The following is a 22,649-nucleotide window of genomic DNA, read 5'->3' on the forward strand; positions in this document are numbered from 1 at the left end:
TTGTATATCTCCCTGAAAAGCTCACTCCATTTCTGTTCTGTCCTTCATATATATGTGAATAACATGATTGATAGAATTACAATGCATGATAGTAGAAAGCCATGATTAGAGATAACATGATTAGATAATCAGACTTAACAGAGACATGATTGTTGGTAATTTGACATGATACAGCATTATTGAAGGTTTAACAGAGGAGGAGCCTAGTTTTCTCTCAACGTTTCGCGCTTAGGGGCGCTTCTTCAGGAGAGGGAGGTTGTCATTCAAATGTGCAGCCCGGGGTGACTGTGCAGCATGCTGGGCTCCAAAGTGAGAGGAGGACAGACACCCCTCGGTTCTGGTCGGGGAAATAAGCAGTTCCAGGACTTTTGGCTACCCTCGATGCCTCTCAGTTTATGCTGCTCCGGGTGGGATTCGTGGTCCGTGTCTCTCTCCCCTAATCTGCTTCTGTGACTGTGACCCAGGTGCTGTGCCTGGACGGCCCTGCAGAGATTCACACACACTGACCCATTTAAATTACAACCTCCCTCTCCTGAATAAGCACCCCCTAAGCTCGAAACGTTGAGAGAAAACTAGGCTCCTCCTCTGTTAAACCATCAATAACGCTGTATCATGTCAAATTACCAACAATCATGTCTCTGTTAAGTCTGATTATCTAATCATGTTAATTATGTCTAATCATGGCTTTCTACTATCATGCATTATAATTCTATCAATCATGTTATTCACATGAAGGACAGAAGAGAAATGGAGTGAGCTTTTCAGGGACATACAATCATGTAATTTTTTACAAAATCAATTCAATCATTTTATTAATTTTGTAGCAAAAAACAGAAAGCTGGGGTTTTGTGGGCAACCGACTGACAACTTTCAGACCAAACGTTTTTTAGAAAAAATATAAGTTTATTTGATATAATTAATTTAAAAAAGGTGAAAATAATTTCATAAAATTGACAACATGATTTCCCTATAGGCTCACTCCACAATTATTTAGTTCTTCATACACAAGATTATGCTCAGAAAATTATAAGATAAAACATGATTGGTTAACATGGTAGACAAAAAATGATTTTTAGACAAAAGACATGATTGGCATGACAGAATAATATTGGAGGAGCTTGGTTTTCTCAACGTGATGTTTCGCGCTGAATGGCGCTTCTTCAGGAAAAGGAGAGGGAGGTTGTCTATACAATTTAAAAAGAATATGGATATATATATATAAACATCATTTGACTTATAACACAGCCACTTACACTCATCTAGTGGTATAATAAACAGGTGAGTGTATCACCTACCCTTGAAGTCTGTGTGCGTCCCAGTGGTCCAGCCCGGCTCAAACAGTGAGATAGTAAATACTGGAGCATAGAGAGGGGGGCAAAGGGAGAGAAAGGGAGGAGGGGTGGAGGCCCTGAACCCAAGCAGAGGCAGACCGAATCAAGAGATGACGGAGGTAACCTTTAAGAAAAAAAAAGTTTAAATAAAATGGAAGGTACCATTGGGGCCTCAAAGGCAATAGCAAAAACGAAGTGTAAGTGGGAACAACCCACAGTAACCTTCCGTCCTTAATAGGCATGGTGGTTTAAAAAAAGGTACATACCAGTACTCGTAGATAGTTGGAAGTAGTTATAGGATATTCCATTCCCCGGTCAAAGCCGCAGGACATCCGTCCCTCTCTCAATGTCGAGCCCCCAGCAGCTTTAGCGGCCCTCGCAGGCTGCACTCTGACGCTGGGGGCTCGCGAGGGTGCTAATAACGGCAACTACCCTGGTGACGTCATGGCGTCGTCACCTGATCCAGAAAAGGATCCGCCCCTCATGCGAGTCGCCAGGGAGCGTGGTAGAATATCTGGCGCTCTGAAGTGTGGTGTAATCAGTAGATAACATGGAGGGGTCGTTTCTGATTGATAGAGGCCAGCACCCTGTCTGCCAGTGCCTGGGACCGGGGTCCCCATCTCGAAGTGCCCAAGTGAGGGGAAAAGGAAAGACTGCGAAGGGAAGGAGGAGGAAAAAACGAAGAAAAGAGGAAAGGAAAGATGGGGTGGGAGATGATAGATACCAGGACGGCATAGGGAAAAGAGGGTATGAGAGGGAGGAAAGGAGAGGTGGGGGAGCATGGGAGGCACACATAGTAAACCTTGGAGATGCAGGGTAATCCGAACGGTGGAGCCCATCCTGAAAAGAGGGATTAGAGGTCCACCATTAGGGTCGCACCGCAGAATCCCACAAATGTGTTACATTTATAGTAGCTTTTGGGAGACATACAGAAGTATAATTCCAACAATACAGGATAAAGACTTCTTTATAGCATGCTAGAAAAACAGCCAAAGTGCACTAACATCCCCTTGTTGGGAACCCCTCTAAATTGGGGTGGGGATCGAATTAGGGAATGCATATTTTTAGAATCTAATAACTAAGTTTTATTACATTCTTTGTGTTTAGTTGATTTTATAGGTTGATACAAGCGGTACAACTGAATCAGAATTAACATAGCATCATTAGATAATAAACGTTTATAGAATACATGGACTTCAATTGATAAATATGACAGAATATACAGAAAATACATCGTAGGATATGTATATATAAGGATATGCGTAGAGAGGGGTATATCTAACAAAAGAGGTATATCAATAAGAGAGGGATCACTGAAATGCGACACAATTCATGTGCCGAAGTCCACCCATAAGGGGGTGGACGACCGCACCAAGAATGCGTCACATTCCGTGAATTCCGTTGGTAATTGTATGTCTTTCCTTTAATCTTAAGTATAAAGTTTAGGGACTATACAGTGGTTACCAATGCAAAGCGTATGATAACTGCCAGATTAGCGTGTTAATAAAGAAGGCAGTATGAATGCCATCCTCTAGGTATATGTGACCCAGAGAGAGGGAAAGGGGAGAGCATTTCCCACACTTGACTGGATCAATGGATCGCGGCGCAGTCCAACCAGTGGATCCCATCAAAAAGGGTGATGGGAACCAATGTATGGAGTGCGCCGTATCCCACAGATCGATAACACACAAGGAGAGCGAAAAAATATACCTTTCCCACACACACAAGTTCGACTAACGACAACGGCACAATCCAAACAGTGAAATCCACCCAAAGGGATGGAGAACACCGTTCGAAGTGCGCCACAGCCCATAAGTCAGTGGATCCAGCGGAGAGGAGTCCCTCATCTGTGCGAAAGACTATACAATTGACATCCCCCTCCTTCTCACTGTCATCATGTGATATCATATTGGCAGGGGCACACCATGCAGAACCGTCATAGACAGCCCAGTATTTAGAGCCTCGACCTATTTGTTTAGTGTCGTAATAAACTTATTAGTTATATCTGTTGGTTGAATATTCATTCTATGTTTATTTAATATTAGTTGTTTTTATTTTAATGTATTTTAATTTATTTGTTTGTTGGTAAATTGCCTTGAAATAACATCACCCGTTTAGGTCTTAAATGTGGGGATTAAACGTGTCGAGTGTGTATCTTTTATAAGAAAGGCCTAAAACTTAAATTCTCATTAAGTCCAGGTGATTGGGTGGCCCGTAATCTATAGATCCACTGGGTTTCTCTTTGGAGTATGATCTTATCCCAGTCACCACCGCGTGTGTCCTCCATTACATGTTCCAGGCCAAAAAATAGTAAAGTGGTTGGATCAAAATTGTGATACAGTCCCACATGTCGACTTATTGGAGTTGTCATTTTGCCATTTGATGACAAATAAACATGATCTTGTATCCGTTTACAGAGAGGACGGATTGTTTTACCCACATAGAAAGCATTAAAGCGGCAAGTCATCAAATATATCACTCCCTTGGTCTCACAATTTATATGGTCTTTAGGATACCAGGTTTGACCATTGTGAAGCTTGACCGATTTGCCCTGCTTAATATGTTTGCAAAAATTGCAGTGACCACAACAGTAAGTTCCCTTGCGGGTTTGCTCATTACTCTTGTTTTCCCGATAGTGGCTACATACTAACTGGTCCCGTAAGGATCTTGGGCGTCGATAGATGATTTCTGGTTCTGCTTTAATATATTTACACACTATCGGATCTTGTGATAGTAAATGCCAATGCTTTCCCAGGATTCGTTTTACTTGGTCATATTGCTCCGAGTACCTCGTAATGAGTTTGACCGTTGGCAGTTGTTGATCTCTGACCCTCTTTTTATCGGATGTGTAGATTAAACTGTCACGTGTTTGAATTTTTGCTCGTTGATAGGCCTTCTTTAAAACCCGTCTACTGTAGCCCCTCAGTAAGAGGCGGTCCCTCAATTTGGACGCCTCTTCCTCAAAGAGGTGGTCGACTGAACAGACTCGTCTAAGGCATAGATACTGACCATATGGGATACTCCTTTTAAGCGGAGTAGGATGTGCACTTGTAGAATGGTGTTTCCTGCCGTTGTCTTCCTAAAAAGACCTGTGAAGATAGACCCGTCACCCTCTACTCCTACTTTCACATCCAAGAATGGGATGGATTTTTGATGACATTCCATCGTAAATTTTAGATTAAAACTGTTTATTTGTAGGTGTTTCATGAAAATATCCAGTTCTCCTCTAGAGCCCATCCAGATCATGAACACGTCATCTATAAATCTGAGCCATGTTAGGATACATTCAGAATAGCCGTGGGCATCAAGGTCATGGAACAGTTCACGCTCCCAACCCCCCAGATATAGGTTGGCATAGGATGGAGCACAGCATGTGCCCATCGCAACCCCCTGTATCTGGAGGTAATGGGAGCCTTTGAAGGAGAAAACATTGTGTGTCAAGATAAACGATAGAAACTCTAGTATAAAGGCATTGTAGACCGTGGATGAGTTAGTTCTTTCATTCAGAAATTGTCCAACAATTTCAATGCCCTTTTTGTGGGGAAAACTGCTGTATAGTGCCTCCACGTCGATTGTCACTAGCCAGGAATCAGGTGGAATCATAATTCCATCTATGTTCTTCAAGAGGTCAGAGGTATCTTTAAGGTACGATGGTAGGGAGATTACATGGGGTCTAAGATGTTGATCGACCATGCGACTCGCCAGCTCAGTGAGGCTGCCTACCCCTGAAATGAAAGGTCTGCCAGTGGCGGCCGTTAGGCTTTTATGAGTCTTTGGGAGACAGTAAAATGTGGGCATGGGGGGAAATTTTACATCTAGGTATTCATAAGTCTGTTTGTTAATTAAATCATTATCGAATGCCTGATAGATTATTGTTTTATACTTCGCATGGAACGACTTAACTGTCTCTATGTTGATTCGTAGGTACCATTCTGAGTTGGAAAGAATTTTGACACACATTGCCTCATACTGAGTTTTGTTAAGTACCACTACATTACCCCCTTTGTCTGACGGTTTTATGATGATATCCTCCATGGTGGATAGGCTATTTAGGGCCTCTTTTAGTGGTTCAGATAGGTTCGTAGTTAGAGAATGATTGGATAAAGCCTCAATATCTTTGATAGTATTTTGAAGGAAGGCCCATATATGTGGGTTGGAATGTATGGCTGGGAATTTAGTAGATTTCTTTTTAAAAGTTATAGATTGATCCAGTGTTCCTTCCCCAGACTGACTAGCCTCATCCTGTGCAACATCAGACGTGGTTCCCTCCTGCAATAATTGCATGAGGTCCCTCAGAGCCCTGAAGTCCTGCATGGTGTACCCCTCCCACCTCGATTGCTCAATTCTCTGCTGGTTAGCACTGACAGTCTTCCGGTCATGCATGACCTTGAATAATAGGTTACGTGCGAACATGTGTAAATCCTTCACTATTTCAAAATGTTTGAAATTATCTGTTGGACAGAAACTCAACCCAAGTTGTAACACCTTAATCTGATTTTCATTTAGGGAGTGGCCAGAGAGGTTGATTATTTCCAGTTGGTTCTGGTTACAAAGGAGTCCAGGTTGCCCGTCTACCTGGTCTCCAATGTCCCCCCTAAAAAATGGGCAGGAGTAGTTCCCAAGTGACTAGTATTAAGTGAGGGAGGATTGTGATCCCTGGAGTTTCGTACATCCTCATAGCGTGTTATATTTAAAGTGTTGTCATTCCCTTGTGCATATGAACGTGGGAGAGTTGATGTGTGGGTCGTAGCCCTGGGTGTCAATGGAGGAGGTTCCATCCTAGGTGGAGAGGATTCAGGTGCAGAGGATTCAGGTGGTACATAAATGTCTTCAAGACTTTTATGTGTTTTCCCTGATTGGGAACCATATTGAGTGGGTGAAAATTCCTTACGTTTTTGAGTTCCTTCACCTGGATTGGAACCTCTCCCCTTGATATTTCTACGTGACCCTTGTGATGAGTTTGTTTTATATTGCCTTTTAGTTTTGTGTGAGAAAGAAGAAAATGATGAGGAGTCTTAGTCAAAACCTCCTTCTCGATCTGAGTTTGGTGGGGGTCGGTAACCTCCTGGTTTACGGTTCGATTGTTTAGCCCAATTATAGGCCTGACCTAAAGTATAGGAAAGTTTATCCCTCTGAAATTTTTTATCCTTGTTTGTAACTAGATCTTTACTGAAGATTTCTATGTGATCACGGAGCTCTTTCTCCTTTGTGAATGAGCAAAAGTTTTTTTCCATTGTTGATGATGCTGCAAACAAGGATTTTATTTCTCCTTCTAAATTTGTAAGTTCAGAGTTGTAATGGTCAGTCAAAAGTTGAACCATCCGTAGTGAACATTCCTGTAAATTAGTTTCCCATTTTTCCTTTAATTTGTCATCCACCTGTCTAATCTGGGGAAATATTTGAATGCGTAATCCCCAGGGAACTATTCCATCCGCTATGTATCGTTCAAATAATTTTTTTATGCCAAAATATGGCTGACCTTCTTTCCAGAAGTCTTCTAAGTTTTAGGAAAAATAAATTGCCATCACATTCATGTGTGGTTTGTTCATAATGTGTCTCCTGCACTTTGGACATAATACCGTCCCAAGACTAGAGCCAATATTCGGCCATAATTAAGATAGTTCAAGAACACTATTTTAGTGGTATTGATAGGGTTTTAAAGTTTCTAACAGATAATTCAATAATAGTAATTGGGTTGGAAGTTGTCAGTGCTTCGATATAGGTCAGAAAGAAAGGTGTTTGCCACCGAAGAATAAATTGATTTTAAATGGAATGACCTGGATCTAGGCACAGGATGCCGCTCCCCTGGAGAATAGTGTAGCAAAAAACAGAAAGCTGGGGTTTTGTGGGCACCGACTGACAACTTTCAGACCAAACGTTTTTTAGAAAAAATATAAGTTTATTTGATATAATTAATTTAAAAAAGGTGAAAATAATTTCATAAAATTGACAACATGATTTCCCTATAGGCTCACTCCACAATGATTTAGTTCTTCATACACAAGATTATGCTCAGAAATTTATAAGATAAAACATGATTGGTTAACATGGTAGACAAAAAATGACTTTTAGACAAAAGACATGATTGGCATGACAGAATAATATTGGAGGAGCTTGGTTTTCGCAAAGGGAGAGAAAGGGAGGAGGGGTGGAGGCCCTGAACCCCAGCAGAGGCAGACCGAATCAAGAGATGACGGAGGTAACCTTTAAGAAAAAAAAAGTTTAAATAAAATGGAAGGTACCATTGGGGCCTCAAAGGCAATAGCAAAAACGAAGTGTAAGTGGGAACAACCCACAGTAACCTTCCGTCCTTAATAGGCATGGTGGTTTAAAAAAAGGTACATACCAGTACTCGTAGATAGTTGGAAGTAGTTATAGGATATTCCATTCCCCGGTCAAAGCCGCAGGACATCCGTCCCTCTCTCAATGTTGAGCCCCCAGCAGCTTTAGCGGCCATCGCAGGCTGCACACTGACGCTGGGGGCTCGCGTGGGTGCTAATAACGGCAACTACCCTGGTGACGTCATGGCGTCGTCACCTGATCCAGAAAAGGATCCGCCCCTCATGCGAGTCGCCAGGGAGCGTGGTAGAATATCTGGCGCTCTGAAGTGTGGTGTAATCAGTAGATAACATGGAGGGGTCGTTTCTGATTGATAGAGGCCAGCACCCTGTCTGCCAGTGCCTGGGACCGGGGTCCCCATCTCGAAGTGCCCAAGTGAGGGGAAAAGGAAAGACTGCGAAGGGAAGGAGGAGGAAAAAACAAAGAAAAGAGGAAAGGAAAGATGGGGTGGGAGATGATAGATACCAGGACGGCATAGGGAAAAGAGGGTATGAGAGGGAGGAAAGGAGAGGTGGGGGAGCATGGGAGGCACACATAGTAAACCTTGAGATGCAGGGTAATCCGAACGGTGGAGCCCATCCTATCTTACTGTTTGAGCCGGGCTGGACCACTGGGACGCACACAGACTTCAAGGGTAGGTGATACACTCACCTGTTATACCACTAGATGAGTCTAAGTGGCTGTGTTATAAGTCAAATTATGTTTATATTATCCAAGGAAATCATGTTGTCAATTTTATGAAATTATTTTCACCTTTTTTGTAATGGCTCCTGAGTGTCCTTTATTTATGGACTTTTGTTTGTTTTGGGGTATAGTTTGTTGGTACTTGAGGTATTTTACACAATAGTGTGAAAATTGCACCTTTTAAAATTTTAAAGAAACAGTACAATATTTTACTGTTTTTAATATATAATTCTTAACTTCAGTATTGCACTATTTTCTATGTATCCATGATTAGTCTAATTTTATTTGTTTTAGGGTGGGTAGAGGTAGTACTGTGCTTATTTACACATTACACATTTTTACTGTTTTTTTTTTAACCTAGCTGCTGATTTTAAAAATGTGTGGGTGATTTTTGGGTTTTATATCTTTCTAATATGCGCACAGGGCAGCCATCAGAAAGTTTGGGGCCCCTTACACAGCTTTAGGCCTGGGCCCCCCCCCGATTGCCGCATGGTCACGGGTCGCCCACTCCGCTCACACAATGCCCCGTGCACGTGTTTATTCGAATGCAGATGGTGGGGGCAGGGGTTTGGTTTACAGTTTTTATTATTTTTTTACTTTTTTACTTAATTTTTTTACTTATCGCCTTTTTTATTTTTTACATTTTTAATTATTTATTTTTTTACTATTTTTTTTCACTTGACTTCACTGATATTACACAGGAGCCCAGCAACACATTATACAGCAATGCCGAATGACAACCAGCTATAGAGGACTAAAAGTCCAGCAATACATTATACAGGAATGCAGAATAATAGTATTATCCTGCATTGATGTATGATGTATTGCTGGGATCTGTAGTCCTCTATAGCTGGTTGCCATTCGGCATTGCCTTATAATGTATTGCTGGGATTTGTAGTCCTCTATAGCTGTAGCTATTATTATAATACCATCAGCTGTAGAGGTCTACAAATCCAAGCAATAAACCATACACCAATGCAGAATAATAGGAAGCTACATACTCTGTGTTGATCCGGGGTGACGGTCTGATGTCTCCAGCAGAGGGTCTGTGCAGAAGGCCTCAGGAGGAGGGCTGCGAAGAGTCTCAGGAGTAGGAGTGTGGAAGGTTTTAGAAGGGCTTTGTAGAGTCTAATGAGGGCTGTGTGGGGTATCAGGAGAGCTGTGTGTTGGTGAGGTGCAATTGGCAAAAACAGTGCATGCAATTGCACCTCAGTGGCATTGTGGTAGCATGAATTACACTGTGTGGGGAAGGTCAATTAAGTGGTAAAGTGTGTTCATTTCATGGGACCGTGAGATGAAGGTAGTTGGATGGTGTGAATGTTGAAAATGTATTTTCTTTAACTACCCCCCGGCTGGCCGGGAACTCTCTAGATCTGAGCGGGTGTCTTTAGATATCTGCTCAGCCACAACCACTCGCGCAAGCGGGAAAATGCCTAAATTTAAAAACACGCAGTGATGCCTGTCAACATACAAGCAAATCCGCTGGCTATAGAGCTGGCGGATTGCTTGTATTGGGTGCCGATCATGTGTGTCCCCTCCCTCCCACTCTCATGCTGGTCCCGGGGCCATGCTGTCCCCGGTGCGAGGCTGGGACCAGAATAGTTGCTCTGTGACAGGGGATTAGAGGGAGATCTCCCCTCGGTCCCCTCTCCGCTGTCGGAATGCGGAACTGATGTATATTTCATCACTTCCGCATTTTTGTATAACTCTCCAGCTTCAGAAGCTGGAGAGAACCTGATGAAGTAGATCTCTGTTTCATCAGCTTCTCTGGGGGTGCCTAGGTAACATTAAGGGTCTTGGAGACCCCTGATGTCTCCATAAAGAGGACCTGTCATATATCTTTGCGATCACATAAGGGGTTTTCTTAGCCCCCTATGTGATAGAAATAAAGTTAAGTGAAAACAAATTAGAAAAGAAAATTAAAGTTTCCCAAAAAAATATTTAAAGTCACACATAAAAAATAATTAAAAAAACAAAAACGTTTTAAAGTCCCCACTCATACATATATGCATGAAAACATGCGTTGGGTGCGCATCTGTGCAAAATCGACAATTGCGCCCATGTTGGTGGGTGCGCGCAATTTGAAAGCTTGACATGTTTGATGTCTATTTACCCGACGTGACCCCGTCTTTATATTTTACCAAAAAATTGGCCAATAATAATTGTATTATAACATAATGTAAAAAAAAATTAAAAAGTCCCAAAATGTTTGGTAATTTTTTCCTTAATATAGTAAAAAACAAAAACCCCAGTGGTGATTAAATACCGCCAAAAGAAAGCTCTATCTGTCCCCAAAAAATGGTATAAAATTTAATTTCAGTACAGCGTAGCATGATGGAATAAATGTCAGTCAAAGTACCGCAGCGCTGAATACTGAAAAATGGCCGGGACAGGAAGGGGGTGTAACACCTCGGTCAGCAAATGGTTAAACGTGATTTAGTGGGTATGGAATGCGCTGTGACATCATGATGGGCAAACGGTCATATTGTGTTTTTATTTTTTTTTTATGTTGTAGGGTATGTAATAAAGTTAGGGTTAAAAGGGAAGATTTTTTTTTATTCCTGAATAAAATGTTGTAATATAGTTGTGTAAAATGAAATGTCTGTGGACAGGATTATGCGGCATAAATGCAGCACGTGTGAGCGCTGTGACATATGGAAATAGTGGTTGATGGTGTAGAAACCTTTTAGGCCTCATTCACACTGCATTAGGTTGGGCCATGCACATCAGTACGGTGTGCACGGCCGCATCGGTCGTTCTCGGGACAGGTGCTGCGTGTGATTGCACGCAGCAGCCTGTTATTCCCTGTGGGAGGATGCGGCCGTACGCTGTCATATGTACACCTGTGCTCAGACGCAGACAGGATGGATCCCGGACACCCAGACCTGCACGGATGTGCAGTTTGGCTGTGCGCATGACAGCGTATGGCCGCGTCCTCCCATAGAAAACAACGGGCTGCTACACACCGCACCTGTCCCTCCCAGGAACAGCCAGATACGGGCATGCACGCCGCATGAACGTACACCCCGAGTTAACGCAGTGTGAATGAGGCCTTATAGGAATGCTATGTGAGTTTTCTGTATAGTGCTGGGGTACATATGACAGTGCAGAGTATGGAGCCTATGAGGTAGGCACAGTGTGTAGAATGAGCTGACATCCCCCCCATCCTGCTCTGTTATATTGAGGCACTGTGGTGTGCTGAAGGTGTTAAGACACACACACTATCTCTCTCCTCGCCCCCCTCCCCTTCCCCAGCTCGGGAGCAGGAGGCAGATCAAAGACACATGACAAACGATCCTGTATACAGGACACACAGCAGTAAGGATTGCTTACTATGAGGAGATCTGGAGATGGGACATTGCAGAGCTGACAGCCAGGAACACAGCACGACCTCATCAGCTCGAAAGTCGGCACTCAGAGAAGAGGGGGAGGGGCCTGACAATTACACAGGACGGAGCTCCTTCACTCTGATCTCTCAGGAAGTTTGTATGCTGCGTACTTCTCTGAGGGGAGGGGGGAGAGAGCGAGACACAGGCCGACCATGCTGAGAGGAGAGAGGCAAACATGAGAGAGACACACCGACTGATGCTAAGAAGCTCTCAGCGTTGGTCGATCTGTCTCTCTCCCCCCAGTCTATATCACAACCCCCACCACCCCGGGGCCTCTGTCTGCTGGGTCTGTCACTTACTTTTCCCCTCCAGGCAGGCGGCAGCAGACATGCTCCTCTTCCACCACGATCTCCGGCGCTTCTGCCCAGTGAAAGTTAGCTCCGCCCCCCTGTAAGCACTTCGTAGGAAGGTACCAACAGCGCAGGGGGGCCCAGGACCAGGCAGATGGTGCTATTCTTATAAGTCTATGGGGAAAATTATAGCTTGAAGTCCGGGCCCCCCCCGGCCGCCGGGGCCCCCTACAATGGTACTGGCCGTACCACCCTGACAGCGGCCCTGTATGCGCATATATTGGTTCAGTTTAGGGTGGAAGGTAAAATTGGGTTTAACAATCAACCTTTGTTCTGAAAACTTTTTATAGATTTATTCCAGTAAGCAGACAGGCAGAAGGTAGCAGCACCTAGATGATTGGACCCTCACTGATTCAATCACAGTAAAATGTATAGATAATTTTAGCAGTAGCTAATAAAAGGACTGGGAGACTGACCAGGCCATAACATTCACAAAAAAAAAGGTTGACTACAAGATCTAGTATGTGACATATAACAGGCTATCAACATAGATCCAAAACACTATTTAGCCCTACATCCTATAAGAATGTACTGTAAATAAAAACAATTTCAGGACACTATCTCTCATATTAAATTTTTTTTTATTTTTTATTCCACTCACCATATACCTCCCTAAAAATATGATGTGCACAATCAGCTGATCATTATGTGCTGTAATAAACAAACTGGTGTCTCTTTATAAGAAGGGGAGGGTAGAAAACCTCATCGAATGATCCAAATTGGATATGATAAGCCAAGCTAAAGCTTTTAAATTTGTATCCTCAGGTCGCTGATATCAACTTTCACTTCTTACATTTTTACGTTTTCACCATACTGAATTATCTCTAAGTTCTCATAATAATACTGTAATTGTGTAATGGATAGTATGAACACCTGGACTGGATATTAACTAACAGGATATGGCACATATACAGTAAGAGTACCTGCCAAAATGTAGAGGTGTCAAAATATCAATTTCCTAAATGTGCTAAATGATATATATTTTATTTCATTTTTAAGCTTGAGTATATTCCAAGGTCTTGGCAGTTTATATCCTCAGGCGCTCCTTAAGTTATGTGTAAATTATGACATCTAAAGACAGGCACTACAAAATGTTGCTTCTGTGGTTATAATATCACTGCTTTAGCATGAGAGTATAAAGGCTATGACACACTGCACGCGAAGCAGCACGGAGCGGTGGCGCGCTGCCTTTATGTAATGTCATGTGTGTCATGTAATTTTTTCCTCGGCACGTCAGCTTGCAAGAGCTCGCACAGCTGAGCGTGCCGAGATGAAAAAGGTAATCTTCAGCCAATCAGCTCGCGTGTATAAACCCGCACATCAGGATGCGACGTCTGGCCGGTTGTTAAGCATGAGCCGATTGGCTGAAGGTGCAGTCAATCATCTGCCTGCATTCAGCTCACACACTGCATGCAAAGCTCCATGCTGGACAGCTTTGCTCAGCTCTGCACGGCTTTGTGTGCAGTGTGTCACGGGCATAATGCAGTAGTTATACATTGCACCTCCGATTGTATATTGGGATATATAGCCATTTGTAATTACAATCTGTAATTTAAATTACAATTTGTAATTACAATTATATCCATGGCATATATGAATTTAATCATGCAGGTTCCCACATAAAATATGTAATAGATCCTAGCAGGGGAAGCAAAGTAAAGATACAATTCATATCCACCCGGCTGTTGCAAGAAGACATCAGTCAACAATTGTATCGTGCATCTCTGATTGTATCTTGGGCTATATAGCCAATTATAATGCATATATGAATTGACTGATGCAGGTTCACATATAGATTATAATATAAATCCTCACAAGGAGAGCAGAGTAAAAAAAAATTTTGATTCTGAGGAAAGGGGCTTGCCCCTGAAACGCGTCAATCTTGGCTGACTGCGGTCGGTGGACGGTGATGTGACCGGATACTACCGTGTTACATAGTCGGGGGGATACCATGTTGGGTCAACAGACAGTGTGGCCTCTCGTTTGTTGTTAAAGCCTGATGAAAACGTTTGTGAGTACTTTTATCCCTTGTTTTATTTATTGTAATAAACGATTTTACACAAGGAGGTGGCGCTCTGTTCCCTTTTTGTTTTCTAGAGTAAAAATAAAGTTTATACCCAGTCCTGTTGTAGTATAAAGGATCATGGAGCAACTGTACACAACATTTCTGATTGCATTATGGGATTTACACTCATGCGTAATCCATATGTGAATTAAATCATGCGGGTTCCCACACAATTATTGAATAAAGCCTCACAGGGAGAGAAAAGTAAAAATAAAGTTTGCATCCAGCTCTGTTGCAGAAAAGGTATTGTGTAGCTATTATCCACATCATGTATGTTGGGATTTAAAGTCATTTTTAATCCAAAGGTGAATTGAATCATGCAGATTCCTATCCTATCTATATCTATATATATATATTAGAGCTGCAACAGTTAATCGATTTAGTCGATTAAAATCGACGATTGAAAACGTTGGCAACGTTTTCGATCGTCGATTCGTCGGCTATCGATTGATTTGCCTGTTCGGGGCTGTTCCGGGCTCCACATGCGGCCTGAGCCACACGTCACGCTCTGCTCACCATTTTCACCAGTGTTCGCTTTTAAATAGGTATATTATTGAAATAGTATATAGAATATAACAATTGGTGATTGAATTTACTTAATTAGAGACTACCTGCAAGTGTCATTTTACACAGCTGCAGCTTCATTTTGACAGCCAGGAATTGCCTGTATTTGCATCAGGGAGCAGCAGCAGCAAGGGGAGAAGATCAGGGTGTATAAGATACACTTTAGAAACTTTGTGAAAGTTTTTAGGTCATATCTTCTACTCTTAAGGTCTTTGGATGATTAAGAGAGAGGTCACATTCTTCCCAATACCTAAAACTGGATATATTTTATGGTGGATCTGTTGAAGGAGCAGAGTGGTGGGGGAGTGCATCAAAGTGAGCAGAAGTGGGTTGGGGCATTCAAGAGTTTTTGTCACTTTGCATGCACACTTTTTTTGCATTGAAGTGCACTGCATTAAGACAGCTCATTCATTTTGATTGGCCAGGCAGCATACCTTAACACAGGAAAAGTCATACCTGTGTCATTTTTGGCAACCCAGTGCACCACAATTTGCACTCTTGACCTATACTGTAGTATAGGTGTTTTGTTATTAAAAACTGTACCCAATAGTCAGCACCAAGCTTTCACAGGACAATCGCAGTATAAATAACAAATACAATTAATAGCAGCATAGCAAATACTAAAACCCCTCAAATGAGACCAAGTTAGCAACTACAACCCAACCGATAATGTACTAGATATAAAGTCAGCATGAATTAAAACAAAATGTATGCCATTGCACTCGTGACTGGCAAAAAGCCCAAAAAAGCAGGGTGGGTGTGGCAGTGACAGCAGATGCCTCTGCAAAACACATGCAAATTCAGATAGAAAGTTACTCGCACTCCAATGCAATGCCAAGTCAATCTCTTCATTGACTGAGGTAGTGTAGCATCTTACAGCAATGTTTCAGAACCTGTACAGGTCCCTTCTTCAGGCAAACTGAAAAAGAACACCAACAGTATAAAGTGACATAAATACATAGTAGTGAAAACCATTGACTTGGCATGGCATTGGAGTGCAAGTGACTTTCTATCTGAATTTGCAGATATCAAGTCAAATCCCTCAAACCACAATGGCAAGTTGTATAAATCCTAATGGCTGACTTTGCCTACGAATGAAAAAAACAGCCTTACTTTTCCTTTGCATATAATAGAAAGAAAAGAAAATCAATAATAATCATAATAATAATGCAGGAAGTGCAGAAATAATGTGGACTGCACACCTGGAGTATAAAATAGCAATTTATTGCACACATAATGAACATTTTAAAACTCCAGAGTCCTGATCATACATCCCAAACTCTTTATTTGACTTCTCCAGTGTGCATGGAAATTACCATTTCTTCTCTCCTTGTATCTAGGATTTTACCTCAATTCTTGCATTTTGAAGTGCTAGTTTATATAATACATACAAATCTCATAAGACCAAAATAAAAATAAAATAATAAATTGCTTATCTCCTAAAAATAGAAATAATTATATGTATTTGTATGTTTAGGTGATAAAGAAATGGTCAGGAATTATCAGGAAATTAAATAGGAATGTATAAATCTTTCAAAAAGGTTACTAAAAAAGGCTACCCTAGGAACTCAGCACAGCACATTAGTGAGTAAGGGCTCATGCACACGGGCATATTGAAGAGCAAATACATGCGTATTTTCATACAGTTTACCCTTGTGTACATGCAAACTCCACATTTGAGGGTGTACACCCGAGCACAGGGTTTTTTATTCATACAATGATATGGATAAAAAACTCAGTAGCTGAGGCTCCCGGGTGCCGCAAATACAGATGTATTTTACTATGTATAAAGATATGCCTGTATTTGCTCTGCTTTACGCCTGTGTGCATGATCCCTGGAAGTGTCATACTGAGAGCACCTTTTGAGTGACATTGTAAGCAAAAGGGACAAACATGATATAAAAATATAGGTACCTACTGAAATCAATATTCACAAATTTGCAAATGGAGAAAGAAGGCCACTTTAAAAAATAATGAATAAATATGATTTGAGAGTTCCAGGAGCTCTTAATAAGAAACAATAAAAGTCAGGTTTTAAGTAGTCCAGGGCTTGATATATTATCTTTCCATTACTGAAAATTGTATAATTTTCTATTAAGGACACTCTAGACGTTTAGTAATTCAAAACACAGAATAGCTTTTAGCTGCAGCCACTACTACTCTACAACGCATAAAATGACAGCCTTTCCTACACGCTCACATTTTATATGGCTCAGGCTACCTTATTCTGCTGCAGATAGCTGTAAGCTATTAATTAGGTGAGTAGAAATACCAAAGATTATGGAAAGCAGGTCAATTTAAGAAGAAAGAAAATGCTCTTCAAGGCCAATTTGCAAGTTTTTGTTGAAAAAAAAAGGGAACGTTAAAAAAATAACAATTCCTATAATTAATATGCATAGGAATGCCTTAAACCTGAAGTAGTGCACCTTTGTCTGCAAAAGTGACATTTACAAAGAAACACAAACTTGCCTCTAAATGACATTTCCCGGCCAGCCTCATTTGTTTGTAGAATGGTGTCCATCCCAAGTTTGGTATGGGTTGGAGGTGAACCCTCATCCAAAAAAACCCCATACCAGACTCTTATTCAGTCATGTACCCTGTCTGGACAGAATAGGAATGGGCAGCAAGTGTGCACCCTCTCTCCGAATCATACCAGGCCATATGTCCTTAACATGGGGGCTACACTGGGAAGGCACTTTGTTAATGGGGACTAGGGTCTCATCACCACATCCCTTACAGTGAATGTTGGGTCTGTGGAGGGTGTGATTCATCAGGATCTAAAAGTCCCCTTTACAAAAATTGGGTCCTCATATAAGAAAGGACTAATGATGCTAGACGCACTCCAGCCAGCAATTCAGCTGAGCTCTCTCTGACTTGCTGCAGCTTCTAATGCACACTGTGTGCAATTTCAGTATATGAGAGGAGCATGTGCAGTGGTGCAAGACTGAAGGTAAGTCTGAAGTTCAGCTTTAAAATGGTGAGGACCGATTGTTCAGCTGCCCTTACATTTTATTTCTATGTCACCTACCATGGTATTTCTAGTTCACCTACCCTTTAGGGGATTCTTTATAAATATAAAAAGAGAAGATAACCCATTTCTCTATATTACCCAAAAAGCTTAGCTGCAAACTAAGGAAAGGGCTTAGACCGGATTTGTGAAAATCTGGTGCTGGATTTACATAGAGCTGTAAAAAATGTGAATGCTGTCTCTGCCAAATAAAAACTGCTTTTGACAACACCAAGTATTTAAATTATTTGCAAATATAGTACATAAACATTTTGGTAGTATAACACATTTCCATTTATTTTACAATCTCAGCACAAAACTTTTATCTATGACTGTATGTCAGTTCTGCACCAACGTTGAAGTGGAGGTAAGACACTGAATCTTTACAGAGTAAAGATTATTACTATTATTATTATTACTATTATAACTATTATTACTTAAAAGTGTTACAATTTCTCTTCATCAGCATAGTCAGTATATTTGTTTAAGGGGGAGTTTCAGAGTGCATACTGTATTTCTTTTTAATAATATTAAAACAAAAGAAACTAACCTACCAAGATGACCGTTCTCAGTCACTACATCTTTCAAACCACCCACTTTGTTACAGGGTAACTATAATATTTATGTTTAATTTTAATTGACATACTCCAGTTAAGACATGTTGGTATTGAATGCAGAAAAAACACACTTATTAAAACATAGTTTAAAACAATCTAAAACCCACTGTTACAAAATGGAATAATCTGCCCTTTTAATATTGCCATAAGTCTATTTCTAATTTTACAATACACATTTTTTTTATGATGATATTGCTGGTTAGTAGATAGCAATATTTCTTTTAGAACATCCCGGATCTCAGGATGTTGACGTGAAAACCTTGTCAGAACTTTGACTATTCCAACATCGTTTTTAAAGTGTGTATTATATACATACATACAGTACATGCATACATACATACATTATGTATGTATTAGGGATTCCCTAGTATAGCCCTTTCCTTTTTGGCATGCTTTCTTAAAAGTCTTCTTCCTATTCACCCTGTCACATAATCTCTCTTTCAGTTGCTTGGCTTTTTGGTAAAATTCCCTATGATCAGTACAGTTTTGTCTGATGCTTAAATATTGGGGATAAGGTATGCTCTTTGTTAGAGATATACAAAATTGTATTCCCCATAGTCGGCTTCCTATAAGAGTAGTTACTAGGGAACCATCCCCCAGGGCATCAATTTCAATATCCAAAAATCTAATACTTTATGCTGGCACAGGACATAACAACTCATACCACAGCCCCCCATTCCCCCCGGTACAGGTTTGAAAAGGATGGTGTGTATGCCCATTGCCCCTCCCTACTCCTGGAGGTAGTGGGAGTTATTAAGGAAACGTATGTCTCAATAGGCCTAGAACAAATTAGTTTTATGTTAATGATTGTTCACACTCACAGAAAAAGCTAGTCGTTTGTGATATGGAATAAAGCTTCAATATCTATAGCTATAAGCCAGGAATTCATGGGTATCTGGAATAGAGTTATAGTTTCCTTCAAATATGAAGGAAGACCAATAACTAGGGGGCCTAAGGTAGTCCAATTAGTCCTGCTATTCACTTAGTTGATCTAAGTGACTAGCATTTTCTCTCTGGCAACCAGCACCTGAAAAAAATGGGTCTCCCAGGAGTTTTTGGTACAGCATAAAACATTGGTACCTGTGGTTGCTGTACATTATGGCACTCAAACGGTTATTTATTAATGATGGTCCTAATGTTTTTTTTATGTTTAATTTGTACAAATTCCTGTTGGTACTCCGCTACTCTTTCGTTAGATATTTGTGAATATAATTTGTTATTCTTTGACATACTGCATCCTGTTTAATTATCTGGTTGATCCTGCCAGTCCCCCTTCTTCCTTGTTCTAAACAGACCATGCAAAGCATGCATGCTTGCATGGCCAGTTTGCTTGCGAGGGCTTACCGTTCTGAGGGGAGGTCTGTTTAGCCCCCGCTCATCATTAGCCTGCAGATACTGTACTTCAGCTTTTAGCAGTGTGGAGTGCAGAGGGCACAGCCTTCTGGAGTGCAGTGTGGACAGATGGCAAATGTGCTTCCCCATCTGTGTTTGACATTTGACTGCCTGCCCACTTCTTGCTTCTAAAAATTAGCTGCCCTTGCCAGGAAGAGAAGTTAAAAGTGCCATATTATCATAAAAAAAGGTGAAAACTAAATTATTTTAACAAATTAATTTATAATATGGTGCCTACAAATTAAAAGTTTTATTAAAGTGTTGATTGTTGGTGGTGCATTCACATACACTTTAATATCCCAGGAGTTTCAAAAACAGCACAGTATTTTTTTTAATTTTTTTTTCAAAAATGTTTTATTAATTTTTAGCAATCTTTACATTTAAAAAAAAAACGTCATCACTTCACAATAATAATTATACCACGCAGTGGTTAATTTCATCCATAACAATCCATCAAGGAACATATGCATAGTAGATGGAGCATTCTGAACAATACTAATAGTACTCCCACTATAAACAAGTATTCAGAGAGTGTAATCAAGCAGTACTCATATTACTCCAAGACCTGCCTTCCAGAGAGGCCGTCAGTCTTGGCCTAGTTGCAGGACCCCTAAGGCATTCGACAATTCATTAGTCAAGAACCATTTAGTGTAGCGGAAGGGCTTAATGATTTGGTGGATGTCCTCTACAGAATAAGAGCTACTAAGAAAATACCTCCAGCGCGATAGGAAAGACGTAGAACGGGTATCTTTATGCATCTCTGCATCCAGTTTGTCCTTATTCACAGCACAGTATTTTAAAACAATTCACAGAGCCATTCACCCCGCAAATGTCTGTGAATGTTTGCTGTGCAAGAATAGAAGAATGTTCTCAGTAAATTTTCTTTTCAGGTCGAATGTAATGACCACTAGATAGATCTGAGGAGCATATGAATTTCACTGGGGAATAGATATTTTCTTATTTTCTGTTGCATGAGACTTTTCAACTGATTCTAAGTATTTTTTCAAAGCTGACTTCAAATGAATTAATTAAATTGGTTTTCCTCTACATGCTCTAGTTTTCATGCAATTTGAAACTTGTGATTTTCACAAAAAAGGACACCTATTGTTATTTACTCTAGGTATAGCTTGAGAAATAGGCTTATATCTACCCTAACCTTAGACTAATTAGGCTAATTTTTTTTTACAAACATCAATATTCTTTATCTTTTTTTTGTTAAATTTGGATTATAGAGATTTATCTGATTTACTTGATTTTTTTGATGAAACAGTTTGTGAAGGCATTAAGTACTGATGGCGAATATTTTCGACAAAGTTTCTGCTTTTCCTGCTTTGTCTTTTGAGAAAATCAAAGCATGTGTGTTCGATGGACCTCAAATTCGTGCCTTTGCACGTGAAGAGGAATTTGTCAGGAAGATGAATGACAAGGAGAAGGCAGCATGGCTGTCTTTTGTGGCAGTTATACAAAACTTTCTTGATAACAAATAAGCAGATAATTATGAGGTTCTCGTTATTAGAATGCTTTTGTTTTTTGCGATCTTGGGGCAAAATGAGTGTCAAGCTCCATTTCCTGAATAATCACCTTGATCAATTCCCCGAGAACCTTGGGGCTGTTAGTTATGAACATGGAGAGCGCTTCCATTAAGACCTCATAATGATGGAACATCGCTATCAAGGGCGATGGGACAATAATATGATGGCACACTACTGCAGGACAAGATTGCCCTGAGAAAGTCCACAAATGTTACAGCTACAAGAGCAAATTCTTGCCTGAATAGGACATATTTGAACTTTGAATTCCATCCTTATCAGTTGTTCTGAATCACCTATAATCTTTATGTCAACAAATGTATTAATTTAAAGTATAAAGCATTAGTACACACTCATATTTGACTAAAAAGGGTAAATGTTTCAGTGAGGTGTCAAAATTTCACGAAAAATTAAAATGTTCAATTGCAAAAAATCTAGACCTTACAGAGAAAAACTAACTTTAGATTTGAATTCACCACACTCAAGTCTGTGTAAATAGGGGAAGTTGAGGAAAGACCTGGCAACCTACATCATTATAAATTTTATGGCTATTTTGTAAAGTAGGTAGGTAGTGATTCTTTTGACTGTTAGATTTTTCTTTGTGTTAAGTTCTTTTTGAGTTAAACAGTTTTTATTAATAAGTTTCCATTCCATACAAACTATGATAAAAAACAAGCCATTACCAAATAATCATGGGTATAACAATCAGGGAACTGAAACTATAAGGCTTTGTTTTAATGTAAAAGTGTACTTTATTGGTGCTTACACACTTTTGGGACATAATTATTTGTAATTTAAATTTGCTTCTTTCTTTCAAGTTTCTTCCTGTTTATGTCCCTTCAGAAGAAGAGAAAAAAGATATTTTTCTCTATGCAAACAATGTTCGCAATGTCATGGCTAAGTATGTATCTCATTGTCATTGCCTTCTAATCTAATGATGTTTGACTATAATTTAGAGATGGCAAAATATGGTTCTCATTTATTTGTAGTGCTTTCTGCTATATTTCTGAAAATAGTGTGTCTATATATTTCTAACTTTAGTTATTGAAGTACTTTACCTGTCAGCTGTAGTAAATTGTATAAATTACATGTTAAAGGAGCAACCACATTTTCTCATTAAAGTGGTGATATAAAATAGGGGCCCTGGAGTTTTTATTGTGTTAAGTGTTATTAACAGAGGTCTCCAGTTATCTAAAGTATTTATTGGAGGATACACAGTGCAGTATGTAGGGCACAATATAAGCAAAAACATTTGTTATTGCAGTGGGTTATGCAACAAATATAAACCAATATACTGTAGGAATATCTTAAGCTGGCAATACACTGCTCAACTTTTGGCCAAGAATTATTATAATTATACAGGATTTATATAGCGCCAATAG

At 40.3% G+C, this 22,649-nt stretch overlaps 1 protein-coding gene across 1 annotated transcript in view; it reads left to right on the forward strand.

Annotated features, from left to right (window-relative positions):
• The window catches only part of LPCAT2 (lysophosphatidylcholine acyltransferase 2), a 122,816-nt gene that overhangs the window by 60,512 nt on the left and 39,655 nt on the right, over positions 1-22,649 (forward strand). Inside the window, exons 9-10 of the mRNA XM_018569583.1 lie at positions 18,042-18,096; positions 22,086-22,168. Of these exons, the coding sequence (XP_018425085.1) occupies positions 18,042-18,096; positions 22,086-22,168 (138 nt within the window). The remainder of the gene's footprint in view (positions 1-18,041; positions 18,097-22,085; positions 22,169-22,649) is intronic.

Source organism: Nanorana parkeri, unplaced genomic scaffold (genome assembly GCF_000935625.1).
Source record: "Nanorana parkeri isolate BGI_ZX_2015 unplaced genomic scaffold, ASM93562v1 scaffold1362, whole genome shotgun sequence".
Taxonomy (NCBI): Eukaryota; Metazoa; Chordata; class Amphibia; order Anura; family Dicroglossidae; genus Nanorana; species Nanorana parkeri.